Source organism: Myripristis murdjan, chromosome 14 (assembly GCF_902150065.1).
Source record: "Myripristis murdjan chromosome 14, fMyrMur1.1, whole genome shotgun sequence".
Taxonomy (NCBI): domain Eukaryota; kingdom Metazoa; phylum Chordata; class Actinopteri; order Holocentriformes; family Holocentridae; genus Myripristis; species Myripristis murdjan.
In genome coordinates, this window is record NC_043993.1 from 22,351,109 (window position 1) to 22,370,412 (window position 19,304).

At 39.2% G+C, this 19,304-nt stretch overlaps 2 protein-coding genes across 4 annotated transcripts in view; both read right to left on the bottom strand.

Annotated features, from left to right (window-relative positions):
• Positions 1-3,852, bottom strand: part of thoc2 (THO complex 2) — a 42,791-nt gene extending 38,939 nt beyond the window's left edge. For 2 of the 3 annotated variants that reach the window (XM_030068557.1, XM_030068556.1), the window contains exon 1: positions 3,694-3,852. In XM_030068557.1, coding sequence (XP_029924417.1) covers positions 3,694-3,758 — 65 coding nt within the window. In that variant the 5' untranslated portion in view covers positions 3,759-3,852. The remainder of the gene's footprint in view (positions 1-3,693) is intronic. The other variant, XM_030068559.1, reaches the window with a different exon arrangement.
• Positions 3,853-4,741: 889 nt separating this feature from the next.
• Positions 4,742-19,304, bottom strand: part of LOC115371691 (cohesin subunit SA-2) — a 30,130-nt gene continuing 15,567 nt past the window's right edge. The window contains 26 exon segments of the mRNA XM_074933730.1: positions 4,742-6,637; positions 7,225-7,303; positions 7,775-7,900; positions 8,043-8,153; positions 8,303-8,543; positions 9,938-10,043; positions 10,046-10,080; positions 10,083-10,147; positions 10,258-10,386; positions 10,478-10,626; positions 11,955-12,056; positions 12,140-12,279; positions 12,430-12,604; positions 12,707-12,799; positions 14,207-14,287; positions 14,416-14,503; positions 14,745-14,815; positions 16,116-16,138; positions 16,141-16,317; positions 16,420-16,513; positions 16,621-16,713; positions 16,820-16,923; positions 17,687-17,804; positions 18,407-18,516; positions 19,148-19,210; positions 19,213-19,269. Of these exon segments, the coding sequence (XP_074789831.1) occupies positions 6,614-6,637; positions 7,225-7,303; positions 7,775-7,900; positions 8,043-8,153; positions 8,303-8,543; positions 9,938-10,043; positions 10,046-10,080; positions 10,083-10,147; positions 10,258-10,386; positions 10,478-10,626; positions 11,955-12,056; positions 12,140-12,279; positions 12,430-12,604; positions 12,707-12,799; positions 14,207-14,287; positions 14,416-14,503; positions 14,745-14,815; positions 16,116-16,138; positions 16,141-16,317; positions 16,420-16,513; positions 16,621-16,713; positions 16,820-16,923; positions 17,687-17,804; positions 18,407-18,516; positions 19,148-19,210; positions 19,213-19,269 (2,654 nt within the window). The 3' untranslated portion in view covers positions 4,742-6,613.

The window sequence follows — 19,304 nt, forward strand, 5'->3', positions numbered from 1 at the left end:
GATGTATGTTTTTAGATTTTCCACACAGTCTCTAGGGCCCTTGTACTGGCCCCCGGCTTTTTAGACTCAGAGAATGTGTATTGCAAGGCTTTGCTGTGATGGAGGCTGCTTGGTGTAGTGGCTAGCTATAAAGCCAAGAGCAATGTTGCTTCGGGTAGACAGTCTTGACAGAGCAACATACACACAGTTCTGAATTAACTAAAGAGGCGTACAGAGCCACAAAGAATTTGAAAAGCTCAACTTCTCAGCCACAGTAACAACCAAATACCGAATAAGATGAGTTATGGTAAGAGAGTTGCTGATAACTCTGTGACTCTGGAGTGGAAGTTAAAGTAAACAGTCAGAGGAAAGAGAGCTGAACCTTAACACAGAGAAGAAAAACAGAAAGATAGTGAAGTTTTGGGCCATTAGATGGTGCTCCCTTACTTTTGGATGACTGTGACAAGACATCCTTTATCATCTGTCCAGCAATATGATTAGCTAAAACAAACTATTGCTGATATGAACTGTAACAGAAATAGAGCTGATCAACAACAAAGCATTACTTTTAACTTTACAGGAGATACAATGGATATCAGCAATGCCAGCACAGCTGTCAATGATGCGCAAATAGGCCTTTTTTCATACACATGCTGGCTTGGCTCAACCCGGTTTGACTTAGCACATCAGCCCAGCACAGCTGGGATTTGCATTTCCATTTCAACAATCTTGTCTAGAAGGTAACAATAGATTTGTGAAACTCTGGCACACTATTACACTGGAATCAGCCTGAGTAGTGTTTGACTATGATCTAACCTAACCCATCTCTAGAACCAAACCTTTATGCACTTGTGAGAGTTTGAACGTAGTTCTATGAATCTAGGGTTAAGATCTAGACAGGACCCATTAACCAGTGCTGGCCCGCATGAAGGTGTGTCTTTAACTAATGAGTGTACTTGTCTTGAGTCGATGATGTTTAAAAGCAGCACCCTCTTCAGCATGGTTTTTGCACTATTGCACTGGGCAATGCTGTTGGTAGCCAGCTACTTATTGTCATGATTTTCAGGCTGTTGTTATGATTTTGGTTGGCATCCACCGCATACTGCTTGAAAAATGGAGACAGGTCGACGACATAGATCTAGAAGAGGAGGGCAAGCTCGGTCAACAACCCATCTGACATTACCGTACCCACTGGAGGTGGGTCTGGTGTGCTTTAGCCTGACTCTATAGACTGTCCATCTTGTGTACGACGTGGTGCATTTAAAACTGGTAATGGAAATGCCAATCAGCGTGGCATGGTTTGCCTTGGTGTGGCCAAAAGTGCCAATGGAAAAATGGGTGTTTAATGGTTGTTCAGTGCGACAGGGACTGAGAAATTATACACCATTTTTCTCACATCTTAGTGGCTTGGCTACATTATTTTTCCAGGACTTTCAAAATGAACCAACTGCTTGCACACATCTGCCAATGGCAACAGCAGTGTAGACTGAAAAAAAGGGCTTTATACTCTTGACTGGTCTCCAAACTAGAGACTGCAGTTTATACCACCTTAAAAAGGAGAAGTGTAACTCCCTGAAGAGCCTAGACATAAACGGATGAACAATTCAAAAAACCTGCAGGAAAACATTCCTCAGTGGGGCAGCCCACTGCCTCAGGTCTCTCTTTAACATGTCCTCCGTATAAACTTAACTTGAAAATCACATATGGCTAGCCTGACTTCCATGTAAAGAGGCTGGCGGCCCATTTCCGTTTCCTTGACCAAAAATACAAACCATATAAATTAACTCACACTGGCCTGGATGATTCAGACAATTCCACTATCAGAAGTGAAAAGACTTCAGCTGCAGAAGGCCCCACCTGCCCACAGCTGTATTAATAGCCACTGAATAAGTATTTTATGAATCCAAAACTACAACAACGACAATATAATAATAATGAAGTAATTTATTGCCCTCCACAGAAAAACTGTATTCACTTACTGACTTACACACAGGGGTGTCAGAGTGCTACGGGACAGCATCCTTGCTGCTAGTAAGGATTCAGTAGGGACGGCTGACAGGGGGGCTTTAACCCAGACACTCCAGCTGAAGGAAGGGTCCAGCACACATTGTGCCACCCTGCCTCCTGCATGTATCTGTTATATAATTATTTAATAGGCTGCTTTAAGTAGGAAGGGAAACAGATTTTAATGAACAAAGCCACTGAGGTGATTTTCTCCTTTGTAGCTTTGTTAATCACCTCAGAATGTTGCTGGTTTAACTTGGGTTTTAATTCTGTTTTGTGCTGCAGCCAGCATACATGTGAGCTGTTTTACAGTCAACGCCTGGGAGGCATCTGTATAAGGAAACTGAGACCCAGTGTTACTGTACATGTAATGTCTATTGGTGTGGGACTGACGAGAAAATGTGCCAACTTGATAATTTGTTGCAATTTTGTTGTCAAAGTCCTACATATCAGACATGAAATGACTCTGTAAGTGTGACTGTAAATTAGATGGGTCTCACTGCAGGCCTTTCTTAAAAATGCAAGGGCCTGAAACGAATGAAAAAAGCAGCTAGCGTTGCGGATGAGCCCACCGGCCAACTACACCTTAGCACAGCGCTCAAGAAAAAGAGTAAAGCCTTAATTACACGATGTATTTTAACCTCTAAAGCATTACACGATCTAATTTTCGCTCTGCATATGCAAGTGCAGATGTTGTTTCGGCAACGGCATACCGTTAGCTACGTGGTTAGCAGCGTTACCTGGGAACTGGGCTTAGCTGGTTAGCTAGCTTCACTGGCGCGGTTGGTGGGCTCATCTTTTCTGGCTAGTTATGCTGATGCCAAGGGTGCTGTGTATCTCTTATCAAATATTACCAGTTAGCACCAACGTGTCCATTATGTGTAGTAAAATGTGCACCCCGTGTGGACCACCGACAATATCACACAGAAACTGGCTAACGTTAATGTGAAAGCAGCTAACAGTTAATATCAGCGGCAAAGGGTCTGAGCCGCACAGACCCTATGCTATACCCCATGCCATCTTAATGAGAACATATTTACAGTAAATTAATTGCCTGTGTCTCCATGCCAAGCCAATAAGAGTGTCAACCAAGCAGTCGATGATACCTCTGCCACAGATGCAGCAACATGTTAGTTTCAGCCGTTTCCCTCCGTCGGCTAGCCGACATTGGCGAAGAGGCATTATCGGTTAGCAACCAACTGCGGATGCGCTGCTGCATGCTACTGGTTAAACATGTTACTGTGGACTGCCGCCAATATTGACTTCAGGGTGACACACGCCTGGGCCAGTTTAACAACTAGAGAACGCACTGCTTGAGACCAACCTAGCCACTTAGCTTGGTTAGCATCATGTTACAAATAGCTTGCTAGCTAACGTGGGAGCGTTAGCTAGCTAAGGAAGCTAAGCTGTTAGCATGCAGATTGCTAACATGAGCTAACACGAACACTGGAAAGCAAGTTGACCAGTTTCAGTCCAAACCCTGACTATATGAACTGATGGTTTCCAATAAAGTTAAGTAATGACATGGCTAGCAACGTAGCAGGCCATTCGATGTGTTTTTTAAGCTAAGATTAGCTCTTGCATTAGCCCTAACAGTTAGCAAACTGTCAGTGAGGCTGACGTTGGTTGGTAATCAAATTATTATAATCAGTGTACAACTCTTTAACCAATACAGGCTCCTACGCGTTATTGCGGGATATAACTACTTACAACTCGTGTTTTCCCGATTTTTCCCAGTTTTTGATCCAATCACCAGGGAGGATAAGTGTCGCCATCTTCCATACACACAGCCCGGATGTCTAGTTCATCATGGCACAGGGTCAAATGTGGTAGCTAGCTCCTAGCTTACTATTGCATCGTGGGACACCGAGGGCTGCCTGTGACAAAGGCTTTGTTAATTGTAGTGTGTACTCGGTGTTCTGGCTGGAGTTGGAGGAGTTGAAGTCCGAATCACTGCCTGAGAGAACCACAAGCACAGAACTTGGATCGTTTAATTTAATTTGAAAAAAAAAAAAAAAAAAAATAACGACAATAATAATAATATGCTATGCAACTCAGTGACCTGCTTATGCTGCATATGGCTGTATTATACACTCACAGCCATCAGCCCATTTGCAAATAAGTCAGTGTCTGCAGATTTTTAAATCAAGGTACTAAATATTTTCAGTGCATCCTCTTTGTTTGTTTAAGTTGAATTAGGGCTTGTTGGGGTTGGTTCTTATCTTGTCTGCCAGAAAGTCTTGTCTGATAGTGGACAGGTTTAGAAGTTTTGCCTCACTGCTCATGTGTGGTGCACCTTAAGTTTCAGTTCTTGGTGTGAGTCAATATTATATTATTCCCCGGGAAACCTATGAAAACTATTAATTATTTTAGATTATATGAAGCTGAACCATATTAACTACCTGAAAACAATGTTTTTCTAACTTACCTAACTGACATTATTTCAAGCACCTCCCAAATGGAAAAGTTTCCCATGAAGATTTCATTTTGGGGAAAATCCACAACCATTTTTCTGTTAAATGTGTTCTTTGCTCATATTACAATGAATGATACGGATTATTACAGATGGCTGAACATATACATGAGTGTACTTGAGAAGGAGTTCAAAACAAAAGTCCTACATTTGGTTAAATTGATATTAGAAGCATGTCTAAAAAATAAATTCTGTGTAAAACTATGTGATCAAATCAAATTCAGTTTCATCTGTACACTTGAAACTGGATGTACAGATTAGCAGCCGTGTTCTTAAAACCATCACACAATTTCAGGGGTTTATTCTGTTCAAAAAGTTACATCTCCAGACATAAATATAAACCATAAATGATGCAATGGGCACTTTGTAAATAGAATAAAAACACAAATTTATATACACAAATATTTAAATATAGGTGTGTGTAAACATACAGATGTATGCATGTTTTCAGCAGTTCGATGCAAAACAGAAAAGATTCAAAATTAAATGATTAATGTAAATTTACAGGCAATTCTAAGATACATTTTTTCTTAACTGCCTAACAATAGTTAATATGTATATGACAAAGTTATAGGCCATATGATCTGTTTCTCCAGTTTCTAGTAAGATTCTGAGAAATTTGAGTTTTTGTTTCTAATTACAGTATGAATACATCTTTTTCCACAAAATCTTGGAAAGAATCTGCCAACCAGTCCATTACACAGAGGTAAAGAAATATCACAATAACCCATAAAAAGACAAACAAAATTTATGTATATCTGCAAATTAGTAGGTTAACTTCAAATAATTACATTCTATGTATTCCCTAAAATGAATTTCAAACAAACAAAAAATGCAAATATAAAATGAGCACCAATTCACAATATATTACACATTTATAATTGTATAAGATACAATTCTGGTACTATAATGGCTGACTAAATACTTCTAAAATTTTTCCAATTTTTAATAACTATGTCTCTCTTATGCACACAACATTGGTACACCAAATAAATTGGCTTTCTGAAAAAAAAAAAAAAAAAAAGGGAAAAAAATCCTCTGCACATTCACAAACACTGAAAAAAAAACCTTATTCAATCCTTTCTCAAATCCTTTCTTTTTAAAGATTTCATTTATGGCATTTCTGCTTTATTAGATATTATACAGTGGAGAAAAATAGTTAAGATACAGGAGAGCAAAGAGATATGTTTTTAAGGTTTTGTGTGTGAAATCTGAATGCATGACACTGTGAATGCTCCAGCTTATTCAAAATTAAATTTAAATGCAGCTGTCAATTTGTCAAATTGTATCTGAGCATTACTGGTTCACCCATTAGGTCTAGAAAGATCAAAAGGAAATATAAACTTCAGGCCCTATCTATAGTAACATTATAATTTCCATTACAAAGGATTATTTATGCATCTATGTGAAATAACATGATTAGAAACCATTAATTTACATCTGATTGTCATTACAAAATATCTATAAATCAAAGTCATCTATAAGGTATAAAAGCAGAACACAAAAATCTCTAAAAAATACCATCACAGAGAAATCTGAGGATGCCGTATATCATATTTGCGGCAAGGCCTTTCAACAATATGAGACGCCATTTCACATTATATTTTACTGTGTACATGTTTTGATATAAGGCTACATGCCATGCCAAATTCTAGTTTTAAAAGTATAATGGCCACTATGTATTTACATCAGACAATTCTTGTCTACTCAATGAAAAATGTTACTGATATATATTAATAATATGAATCTCAGTCATTTTTCCTTCACCAGGCACTTGGCACATAATGGAGAACAAGTGTCTCTATTGACTCTTTTGCGAATCAAAACAGCTTGTTCGTATCCGCCACTGACAACAAGGGATTCAGTTTACCACAAACTAACGCTGCTCTTGTTTTTAGGGCAGCGGCCTGAACCTAGAACCGTTTTTCCTGCAATGTGGCAAAAGTCTGGTGTGTAAAAATAGACCAAAATTCAAACCCAATGTCTTTTTTTAAGTTTAAACAAACAGGGTGTTGGAAGAGGCAATCATTGGTGTCTCACAAACTTACAGTTTACAGTAGTCCATTCACTTCCATTCAGCTCTTTACAGAGAACAGTCACCCGTCTCATCCTCGCAGGATTTTGATAACACATTCTTGTTGACGCATCCAATTCTTGTTAGAACATTGAAACATTGAGAACCTACAGAGATATGAAAAGAGATTGAGAGCATTTAGAATCAATCATCTTTTAAATAAGAGTTCTGGTATGTTTTAGCCTGCTGACAAAATTTTTGTTCATGAAGTGGACATTAAGTAAATAAATTAAAGTTTATGCGCCCCGTGTTTTCTATTTTGTGGAAGACTCACAGAACAACCACAATTCAAGTTGGGTTTTTTTTTTAAACAACAGCTCATCAAATACATAATACATAAATAAGGAAACAATACCAACAGTCATCATTTGAGTAATATAAAACAAGAAAAGACTGGTTCTTCCAGGTTTTTCCTGAAGTCGCATATTTGTCCTTGTTTTACAGCAAGAAACACATTGTCAATAGACAAAACTAATTAATCGCCTGCTCTTGTCATTTGTTCTCTTTTGATTTGTAGGAGATTATAAATGAGACACAAGATGAAAGATTTTCTGGCTAGATGATCTGTCAATGGGTAATTTAACCAAAAAACAAGTTATAATTAACCACACAACATCAATTCTCACAATTATCTATGATGATCAAATTAAAAAAAAAAGATCAAATATTATTCAGAGGAGAGAAGAATCCCTACCGAATCATCCATGATGGAAGATGGATCAAAGTAGTCTGGCTTTAGTTCGGATCTTTCCCTGCGATTCTTTGATGGTGGCTAGAAAATACAAGATCAGTCAGAATGATGCAAGACAAAAGCGACTGGAAACTACAACCACTTGCAATGGAATATGATCTTGGAATTAAGTAGAAAATGATCATGACTTTTCATTCATTCTTACTCAAGTTGCAGTTTTATCATCTGACACCACAGGCAGACACGAGCAGCAATGCTAAACAATTTAACAATGCCCAAGCAGATGACTTGCATACATACACATTATCTGAATTATTAAATTGTAAAATATTATTGATACTTTCATGATTTATATGAATGGAAAATTTACCAGGCTAGAGGTTTGTGAACTGACATTAAAATTGCACAATGTTTGATATTAATAAATATTGTTTTGAGAATTTATCACCTTTACCCCTGCGTATTACATCATGCACTGTCTTTTGGTCCGTTTTAGGTACATAGCTACCACAGTGACACTTTAATTTTCTTTTTCTTTCTTTTGTATTTACCAAGATCTATGTCCATCGTGTCAAAATCCATGCCCTCGTTGAGATCCTCTAAGCGGTCTTCTGATGACATCATGACATCCTCCACAATTGGCTCTTCATCATCCTCCATGAGTCCAGAGCCTCGGCGACTAAAGAGCATATGGAAACTTGTTAATAAAAAGGGAAATGCATAAACTGTGCATTTTCACACACTTAAATTAGGCTGGATGCTATTCCAAAAAGCAGTCATTCTAAACGTGTAGATTAAATGCCCAGCTCTACTGGTCTTACATTGCTTGCTGCATGTGGTTTCTCATCTTGGCATACTGCATGCAGACTCGCTCCTGCTGCTGGCGGGCCTCTGCCTGCTGCCTTTGCGCCAACATCCAAGTAACCTGGGTACTGCGGGACAGAGTTCAACACTTAATAAACCTTCATAAAGTGCAGACCAACTGCAAAAATCAGAACAAAATACCCATGACAGCGGCAATATTTGTACATAATTATTTCAAATGAAGCAGAGGAATACGTATGTAGAGAGGTGTTCTTACTTGTAATCCACTGCAGTCTGGTGGTGGTGGTGTTGCTGCTGCTGGGGTGGGACGGGCTGGTGGGGATGCTGCTCTGATGGCACAGCGTACGCAGCTGTGTAGCTGTCCTCTGGCCTCAGCTTCTTTGAATCCCTCAGTACAGTGGAGGTGAGGTGCGGTGACGGCATCATCACCGGCGTCTGCACATTCTGCTCACGGTTCATCCAGACTGCATCACTGCTGCTGCAGCTGTTCTCCTCTGCTGGGAATAAAAACAGCAATTAACCTTATGGCAATACAGTGGGCATGCGAGGAATGTCAGTGTCGATGACAATCTGTTTGCTGTTCCCTTTCCTTGATTGACAGAATGCCTATGCCTCACCAATTTGGGGGCATATCTGTTAAATGGCAGAGAAACTGCTGTTGCCCTGTCCAGAACTGACCATCAGCATCAGCAATGTTTTCTGCTGAGAGTGTAATTTTTCTTATTGTATACAGATAATCGTCTATGTTGTTTTAGCTAGTATCACACTGCAAATATGGTCTGCTCTGCATTTAACTGGACTAACAGATGTTCCAAAGCTTCTGCTCTTCCGTTTCTCTGCAAGTCTACTTTTTGAAAAAAAATTGCAAGGCCTAATCAAAGAATTATGGACCTCACCCATTTGATTTGGCCCTAGCCTTTGCCTCATTGCGACTGCTCTGGCTCCAAAAACAAAAAAAATGACAACACATGTTCCTTCAAACGTGTCCTTAAGAAGCCAGTAGGTGATATCACACTTCTTACATCTATTTTTTAACAGTCTATGTAATATAAATCCAATTTTAGCCTCCCTGGGGTTCATAAGTGTCCAACAATATTCAAGTTTTATCCCACTGACAGCTGAATACAGGCACAATTACTTTAAAATTACTTTACTTTAAAGTTATGATCAGAGGCAAAATTAGGGCTGGGATGATAGGCTTATCTCCTAGTTTGATACATCATGATACCTGGGTGCAGATTTGATATGTATTGCAATTCTATGGGTATTGTGATTCTACAAGTATTGTGATTTGATATTACGATTTATTGTGATTTCCTGTTTTGAGTTATCCTCGAGTTTGTGAATGTAAAGTTTGATGAAACCGTGATTATGCTAAAGGTTAGAACAGGTGATTTTATACAGTGACATCAAGTTTCAAAAAATTATCTCACTACAATGAAATAGCTACTATGGGGGCTAACATCATTACACATTAATAAAATTGGACTCATTGGATCCACAAGAATCTCAGCTTTCCAGTCAAACTCAATTCATGTAACTCCAAGACTGTTTATGCTCCAGTATGCAGTAATACACCATTTTAGAAAAGGCAAAAATAACACTTTGTACTGTATGCAAAAACCTGCATGGTTTTTGCCCCATAAGATGGGCATGCCAGATTTTCCCTCACCAAATTTAGTCTAACTTTGGAGCAGTGTAATTAAAACAAGTGATGCTACAATGGATACATAGGATCCCAAGTAAAAAGTAAAATTCCACATAAAATCAACAGTTGGAGCCTGATCATTCCTCTGCAGCAGCACTGGCTACTCGGTCATTATAGTTTAACAAAGCAATTACTAGCTATCGACATTACTGCTAAGGTGTCCTGTTAGATCTGCTTGCTCACCCTCAGGCAATTTCCTCTTGCTAGTGGTGGCTGGCTTGGACTTCTTGCTCCTGATGGTGGATCCTCGGCTGCTGATGCCACTGATGACAGACATAGTGTCGTCATCCCTCCTCCGGCCTGCAGGGAGTTCCTGTAGGAGATGAGGGCAGCCAGCAGTCCTCTCGCTGCAGGGCCATCTGAAAGGTCATGAATCGCTCCAGGTACATGTGACTGTGGAAGGTCAGGGTGACAGCAAGAATTAATGTACACTCACCAGCTAATAATAATAATAATTAAAAAAAACACACACATATTGAACACACCTTGTACATTCAACTTACACTGTTTTCTTGTCCTGTCGGAGCAGTTTACTGGAGAACTCACTCAGGATATCCAAAAAGGCAAGATTGAGAGGGGGATTCCCCTCTCCTTGAGGGCTGGGCTCTTTGAAAGCAAACTCAATTCCATCCCTAAAACAGTTACAGAAACAAATAATGAAAGAATGAAAGCCTTACTTATTTATAACAGCCAGAAAAACAGAGCTGCACGCAAACAACTTACTTATGTAACATGGCAATAGCCTCCCTGGTCTTCAACTGATCCAAGCCAAAAGTTAATGAGAAACGTCGGGCAAGCTCTTTTATGCTGCAGAAGACTGATGAAGAGCGGTCAAAATTGCAGCCAAGGTCAGATAACATCTCATTGAATAGCTACAAAAGGAAACAGAATAATATATTTAAAATTGAAATTAAATTTGACAAGATTCGTCAACAGGTGGGTTCACAGACAGGGACTAAGCCTCATGCGAGAATTAAAACAGGTGTATAACCTAAATGTTAGCTTTGTAGTTTTATCTTTATATATTTTTAATGCAACTTTTGAGGAAAATAAACACTTCTTTGCTTGTTGATCTGAAGACAGAATGAAGGAACCTTTTGAAAAAGTGATACCTCAAAGCCTGACACTGAGCATTTGTATGGTTTTAAGATCAACTTTGTGGTAAAAATCAGCATTTCCACTGATGCATCTAAAAACTAAGGAACAGGAAAGGACTTCTGGCAAATCACATCAGCAGCATCTAAGATACTGTACATGACAACTGGAAGAGTGAATAAATTATGGCACACTCCCATTGGGCTACCAAGTGTAATTTTGAAAATGTGAGAATGAAGTGGTAACATACTTAATTCAAGCTTCTGCAAAACACAACATGTATTTTACACTGAGATTTTCCTGATGAGGGACTAATTCTCTTAGTCCCTCACCAGGTTTCATCACAGGGGACAAAAACATCTTGAGGTCAAGGTAAGAATGACCAAGCTACAAAAACAAAAATCTCTAGTCCATGTGCAAATTAATGTGATAATATGTGCAAATTAATGTGATAATATTAATGGGTTTTTCAACAGGACAACGCTGCAATTCACAATGCCCGCCTGACAAAGGACTTCTTCCAGAGAAATAACATGACTCTTTTGAACCATCCTGCGTGTTCCCCTGATCTAAATCCAATTGAGAACATTTGGGGTTGGATGTCAAGGGAAGTTTACAGAAATGGACACCAGTTCCAGACAGTGGATGCCCTTTGTGAAGCCATCTTTATCACTTGGAGCAACATTCCCACTAGCCTCCTGGAAACACTGGCATCAAGCATGCCGAAACAAATTTTTGAGGTGATTAACAAGAATGTTTTTTTGCCTTTGCCATCAGGAGGTCATGACAGTGTGGGTACCCGACAGAAAATGACACTGAATCCACATTTTTGCAAAGATATGGGCCTTTAAAGGCAGTGGTCTTAAACTTTTGATCAGCTGATGAACAGCCTATTTCAGTTTAATGGTTGTTTGCAATAAATTGCTTACTCAAAATTTTTTTTGTCTCACTCCCATTTCTTCTTTTTGCATTTGAAGCTCTACTTAGAAACCTTCTTAAGATCTAACAGTGCAAAATGTAAATTCTTCTCGTCTTGAAATTTTGATGAGGAGTGTATGCAGCTTTTGAATTGTGCATGTTTGTTGGCAACTGGAGAAAATCTTACCTGTTGCAAGCTCAGTATGAGTGTCTTTGCACATTGTATCTTGTCAATTTGTCTTGTTTTACTCATCGTCTCCTTGATGATGTCGCCATAATCGTTGTAATACTAAGGGGACAGAAAAAGAATACTGTCAATTTTTTTTTTTTTTTTTTGTATTTTAAATGAATAAAATAGGATGTTCAGCATACCCTCATGTACTGCTTAAATATATCTGCTCCGGTGTTCATTTCCACTACATTGTAAATGATGAGTTTGCAATATGCTGCTAACAGATTTCGTCGTTTGTGCAGAGCCTCGATTTTACTGGCCTCGTCATCTTGCTGCCCATCTGAGAACAACAAATTATCAAAAATAGAATAAATAAAAACAGTCCATCTCTTACACTTGCAATAGCAGCCTGCTGGTGTCAACCTTGACTGCCAAACACATTCATGCTTCCGTGTAGTAAGTAAACAAAAGCGTGTTGAGTGACTCAGACCTGTGCTGTTGTTGTCATCATCCTGGTCGATGAACACCTGATCCAGGATGAAACTGAGCAGCTCCGCCTGCAGAGAGGAGTCTGGTGTGAAGACCAGAGGCTCCAGCTGTTCCCGTCCCGATGACATGATTTGGTGACTGAAGATCATCAGCATGTCACACAGGATGGTGAAGGCCTGGAATAAAGCTCAACATCATTCAGCATCCGAGAAAACACTGAGCCTGGTCATGGATCAAAGTCAGGAAGAGAAGGAGAAGTCCTTTCAGCATAATCTCACCTGCTCTTTGACTGCTGTGTTGACGCTGCTTAGGTAGCGCTGACAAATTAAGCAGAAAGCCCTCATTTGCTTCCTCAAGGTCACCATATCACCCTAAAACAAACAAGGAGGTTCAACCGTCAAATAAGTTAACAAAGTACAATCCTTTCAACGTACCTAGTTAACTAGTGTTGTTATCATTAATAGCGCTACATGAATATTACAATAGCAGATTTCACAGTTTCGGAAAAGTATTACAATGACTGGTGGTAGAGCTGAACAATATGGAAAAAAATCTCGATGCAATTAATTTCACAAATATTGCAACAAGATCAACGATTTGATAATGATAATTTTTGCATCGTGTTTTAAATTTTACATGAAAAAACAAAATGATGATGCTGTGATTTCTATTAAACAACATATAAAGTGAGTTGGGTTAATCTGTTCTCTTACTTCTGGGCAATATGATTTGTAGGCCAGAGCATACCTGCGGCTCCACAATACTTCATTTATAAAGATTTTCTATCACACATTTGACCTTTATTGTACAAAGCAAAAGATTTTGCAAAAGGTGCCTTAAAATGCTATGATGTGAGAAGACATTTATGGCTCATGACATCCTAGGAGAAAAACTCTTTAATAATGTTATTTTTTAACTAGTGTAGCTATTTAACATGATTATAAAACCTAAAGGAGTGCCACATGTGCCAGTTGCCTTGTCTTATAAGAGGTTGCATGCTGAGGTTTGTGAAGTGGTTTGTGAAATGATGTGAATTATTTCTGCCACTCCACTGGTTTGTTTTTATTTCCAAAATATTAAGCATACTGTATATTAAAAAAACAAACAAACACTAAATGTCTCGCATCTGTCAATAGTTTTGCTACTGAGTGAATGGTAGATTGCAGAGCTACTGTATAGCAACTGTACAAGTTGGTGACTCCAGAGTAACATTAATTGGTGACACAGTTACCCCACAATGCTTTAATAGAGCCAGTTTCCCTAAAATTGTATATTTGGATTAAAGAACTACATTTAATTGAGTGAGAGGCTATAACAAAATGGATTGCCTCAGCATACAGCTGAAGATTTTAGGCTTAGCTCTGAGGTCACCATTCGGATTTCCTGGCTTTTACAGCTTTCGGCTGAGACGAGCTCCTCGTTTTAATATTCCTTTTTCATAAATGATAACTTTGCTTTTAGAAATGATTCTTTCCAAACTTCCTCTCTCATAGCCTGCTTGCACGAATGCTAAGAAATGAAAGCAATATGTAGGAATAAGTTTTTAAATCACACAGTTCCAAGTCCCAACGATATACTCATTTAATCAACGCACAGAACAAGCTATGACATTTGCTTTGATTAAGTCAACACATTTCACTTCAGTGTTAGCCATCAGACATTTTCAGGGCGAGTTTATTTATTCAGGACTTATTTTTTTCATCCACAGCTATGTCTCATTTCACAGTGTCGCAAATAATACTCAATACATGAGTAATGAGTAAAATGCAAATGCATACCTTTGAGGAGCTGCCTTCTGATACCTTTGCTAGATGCCACAAGATGATATAATGTGTGCACTGCATTGCATGAATCACAATCTGGGGGGAATGGTCGGAAAGAGAAGGAAGAGCGTCAATGTTAAAGGTAGTGGTTAATATTTTTGGTTTAATGTTCCAGGAATATTGTTGATACAATTAGAGAAAGTTGCACATTACGGTTGTAATACCTGCTCAGGCATATCCCCATTTTGTAGCCCTGTGCTGAGCAACCTGTAGTTGCTGGTGAAAAGATCCCATTTTGAGAGGTCATGTGCACTTGAAGAGGAAAAAGAAAGAAAGAAAATAAATAAATACAAGTTTGGGCTATTAAACCAAATACAGTCGCATCACCCATAATAAAAGCTTACAAAAACAAAGCATAGCCTATTCAAATACGTGACACTATGCATGTATTAAAGTTCATGACCTAAATACAAAAAACCAAAAACAACGTACAACAACATATTCTACATTCAACCATGCATGCACGTAATCACAAACATGCTCATTGCTTTACTTGTGGAAAGCACTGATCCTCTTCAGTGTGGACAGAACCTGGTAGGCATCATCTTCATCCGGTTCTTCACCCTGTCAGAGGAGAAATCTCACTTCTAAAATCCTGGACAATCTACCTCCCTTCTGCATGTGATAAAGGACCATCCCAATCTTATTTTGATTTCTTGTCAACAGCTGTGATCATATCTGTTGGTTCATTAATATCAGTTGCATAAATTTGTAACGAATATGCTTTGGTATGACCAACTGCTTGGTGAAACGTAAAAGTTGCTGCGCATAGGTAATTCCATCTTGTGAATACTTGGACAGGGCGTATCTTTGCTAATCCGTATCCGTTTTTTCATACCATCATACCTTTGGTATGTGACAGTATTGGTGTAAAAATAAATTTTAAAAAATAACTTAAAGCTCAGCTTCTAGTAATAGGAGTCATCGTAGCATGACAATGTCTTACCCACAATGCTGTGTGTCTAATATGCAATTAGCCTACTTAGACAAGTCTTGCAGGGATTAAATACTTATGGCCCATAGATCATTGCTAGGTAGGAAATAAAGTGGCCCCTTCTTCCATAGATCCAGCATGCCTTGCTAAAGAACTTGATGACACCAATGGCATACTGACAGTTAAATAAAATCATGTGGCTAAAAAACCTGCTTTGCTGGTTGGAAGAAGTGATCTCAAGATAAAGTTAAGTGTGGCAATCATAGGGACTAAACCCAAATACTCCCAAACAGGGACTGAGGCATTTTTCTTTTTTACTAGTCCTGTAAATGTATCTCTGCCACGTGCAGTCACTAGCTTTCTCAGCTCAGATGCCTGTTCTACCAGTGGAAAACTGACCTCTGGTGGCACATCACCTCAATTCAGCATCTCTCAATGAGTTAATAGAAAGTAGGGCATCAATATTTTTTGATGGTACTGAAAATCAGACCTTTGGGATTTCTAACTACCCTGGTATACCATCATACCTTTATATTGCCGAAGCCTAGTACCTACATTAAACCTGAAAAGGACTTTTTTTTCCCAGGCGTATTCTGATTGTGAAACTGAATATGATCAAGTTAAAACTGCACTTATAGCAACGTACAGACCTTCTTGTATTCAAAAGATGGAATTACCTATGCACAGCAACTTTAAAGTTCCACATAGCAGTTTTTTTACATTTTGAACTGAATGGGAGTGGATTGGGTAAGTGCGCCTTGACGTCTAAGCTATCAAAGCATAGTCTGTACTAGCTTATAAAACAGGTTTGTATACAGGTATAAGCCATAACACATATCACAACTGGTAACAGGAATTCAAAACTAGTACTAGTATGGTTGTTTAAAATGCTTTCAAACAATTTGGGTAAAGGAAGTCTTGAAGCACTACCTCTTGCAGGAAGTCCTCCAGCATCTGTTGAATTTGTCCACCAGCTCGTCCAGCAGCTTGGAGCGTGTGAATGTCCACACGGTTAAGATGGTGAACTCCTCATTGCAGAGGTAGTGATAGGTGGTGGAGCAGACCTCCAGCACCTCCGTGTCGGTGTGCTTATCCAACAACCTCCAGATTTGCCGCAGCAGCGCGTCCAAATCTTAATGAGAACAAAACAGCTAATTATTTTACCAACAGCAATATTTGCGGTATGCACAAATTTATGCAAGGTGTATAAGTTATGATAAATGTGATGTTTTACAAACCTTTTCTAACCGACCAGTCGTGTAGATATCAAGATCAAAGTACTTTGGTATTTGTAGCAAATTGGTCACCTTATCAACATCTACACAGTACTGTGAAAAAGCAAGGAAAGGGGAGGCAGTTAGTTTTGAATGGTTAGGAGTCAGTGTAGTTGTCCAATTGTGTGTCAGTTTTGTGTAGAAAGAACAGCGGTGATCACCTTTGCCAGTAGAAGAGGCAACGCAACTGCAAACATCTCTGTGATTCTCGTCCGGTCATCCAGCTGCATTTTCTTCTCCTTTGCAGTCAGGACCTTTCACATGCAAAGAGCCAAACAATATTCACACAATTCATCACACAAATAAGTTGGGAAGTAAATGCTCCCTAAGGCATGAGAACACAGCAGGCCAAGCGCTCACCCTCTTCCCCGTGCCTCTGCCCACTGGAGGGTGGCACTCACATGCCTGCCGGATGGCACAGAGCATGATCTCTACCAGAGCTGTCTCCTGCTGGTCAGTCAGGCCTGGAAAACAAAATCACAGAAACTCACTATGACCATCTAATAAGGGAAACGCTTGTTGCCCAACTAAAGGAAGTCGCTTTCAAGGTGTCTTCAGCTATGTGCGATTTAAATTGAATACCTTAGACTTTTTAAAGAGTTTTTTAAAATGAAATTTATACTGACTTTGGCCCAATCATCCTCCCCTCTTATTCAACAAAGCATTGCAGGAAAGTGTAATGTGGCGAGGTATGTTTTAGGAAGGAATTATTAACTAGATAATACAGTTTGCTTTAAGTTAAACAGCAAGGTGTTAATGTAATAAATCAAATCATTTCTTTCAACAGAACTTGAACAGATAAGTGCAAGGATGTTAATGGATTGTCTTTACAGTTAATGTACACAGCTATGTATAGAGTGGGTTGGATTAATCGAGAATAAGCAAAGTAAGACAGGTAATATTAAGTTCACTGGTTACATATTTTTTAACATTAAAAATGTGACTCTGATGTAGAAGAACTTGACTTGTTTTGATAAAAGAAAAAACAGGGATGAATGAAGTCAGATAAATATTCAAGACCTCATAAATTCAAATTTAAGACTATGTGATAACTTCTAGGGCTGATGCATGTTAATTGAATTCAAGCTATTTTAACACTTTCTTAGGACTTGCAGACTCCCTGTCACAGACAAATACGAGTCCAATAAATTAAAGGACTCCCATGTAAGGTTACTTTTCCTAATTTTGACTGGAGCTGGAAAGCAGAGTTAGTGAGAGAGATCATACCCTCCTCCCCTGGCATCGGCTCGTCCAGCAGCAGGCTGATCATAGTCTCCCAGTCTTTCAGCAGCTCAGATGCACAGTCCCACAGGCTGTCCACCAAATAGGCCCCATGCTCGTGGAGCTGGAAAACATCAGGGGACTTTTTCAAACATCTGTTTATAGACACTATGCACCATGTCAATCTTAACAAGCCATTGCTCTGCCAACAAAGTAGGAAGGAGGTTTATTAGCATAATATCTCAAAGAGTATCATGACTGTCCAATTATTCAGATAGAGGAAGGGTTTGCGGGGTCAGTTTTTGGGGACCAGCTTTTTTTTTTCCCCCCAGAAAATCAAACGGAAGACAAACAAAAACAGAAGCTGCAGCTTCACAAGTTAAAGAACTGTTCACCTGACCCTATCCAACCCCTTGGCAGATGTTAAAATCTTTATATTTCTTAAATCAAAAAAAGATCTGACAACGTGTGAGATTTTGAGTATTTTCTTACATCAAGTCACAATACAACAAGGCTAATCCTCCACTAGTATCAGGAAATATCATTGATTCAAGAAAATCTTTGTAACATAATTTAACTGCATTGCAGTCAACTGGGAATTGTTTCAGCCTGCTGCCAGATTTTCTGACTTGTTTTAATTCCTAGATCAAATATCTTTTTGGATGGGCATTTCATATACAGTGGCCAAAGGGTGTTAACAAGCAAAAGTGAGAAAAAAGGACCGACCTCCACTCTCTAGGAAGAAGAAAACATGATCTTGATGAGGCTGCCATTGAGGCTCTGCCTGCCTCTTCTTGGCAAACCCTCCTCCTCAGGACCTCGATGGCTGAAAGAGCCTTTAATCAGCACAACATAAAAGTCAAGCAGTACACTCAATTTGGCCACTGAATTCATGGGCGGAACCCCCACATACTCAGCTCTGCTGCTCATCCCACAAATGCATGTTCCTTACAACTGTGGCACCATTTAAAAGGGAAATAAACAGGGCTTTCCAACAGTATAGATTTATTGCCAAGAAGCATTGTTACAAACAAAGAAATAATCTACCAAACACAAATTTCCTTACTTTTTGTGCAATGTTTTATATAAATGAGAGTTTTCTCTTCTGGTTTTTTCCTCTCTCATTAGCTGATGCCTGGGTCTCTGTCACTGTTCACTGTTGGCACTACATCACACTGTATGAGGCCTGCCAGACTGGGCCCAATGAAATCAAACACATCTGAAAAAATCTTCAGACTCCCACTGGTGTGCAGCGCCAGGACAGCTACAGTCTCCAGCGCTGAGTGTGTTCATACTACAGAATAAATCTGAATGGATGGTCTGTCGGGACTTTCCACTTGGGTTTACAGTGTGAGCTAAACTCGTCTAGTGTGACAAGCCTTTCAGATACCTCAAAACATGCTGGACCTGATGAAATCCAATTTTATTCCCAGTGGCCTAGGTGAGCCTCTTGGCAAGTTTGTCCACTGCAATAAAACACTTACTTCTTGAAGAGAAACTCTCCTGCTGCTACAGCTATGGGCCGATGGCTGAGTAAACCAGGTGATACACACTCTCACAGTCCTCTGCTGTCAGAACCTCATCTGCTGCTTCTGTTGGATGAAATCGACATGGTCTCAGTGAT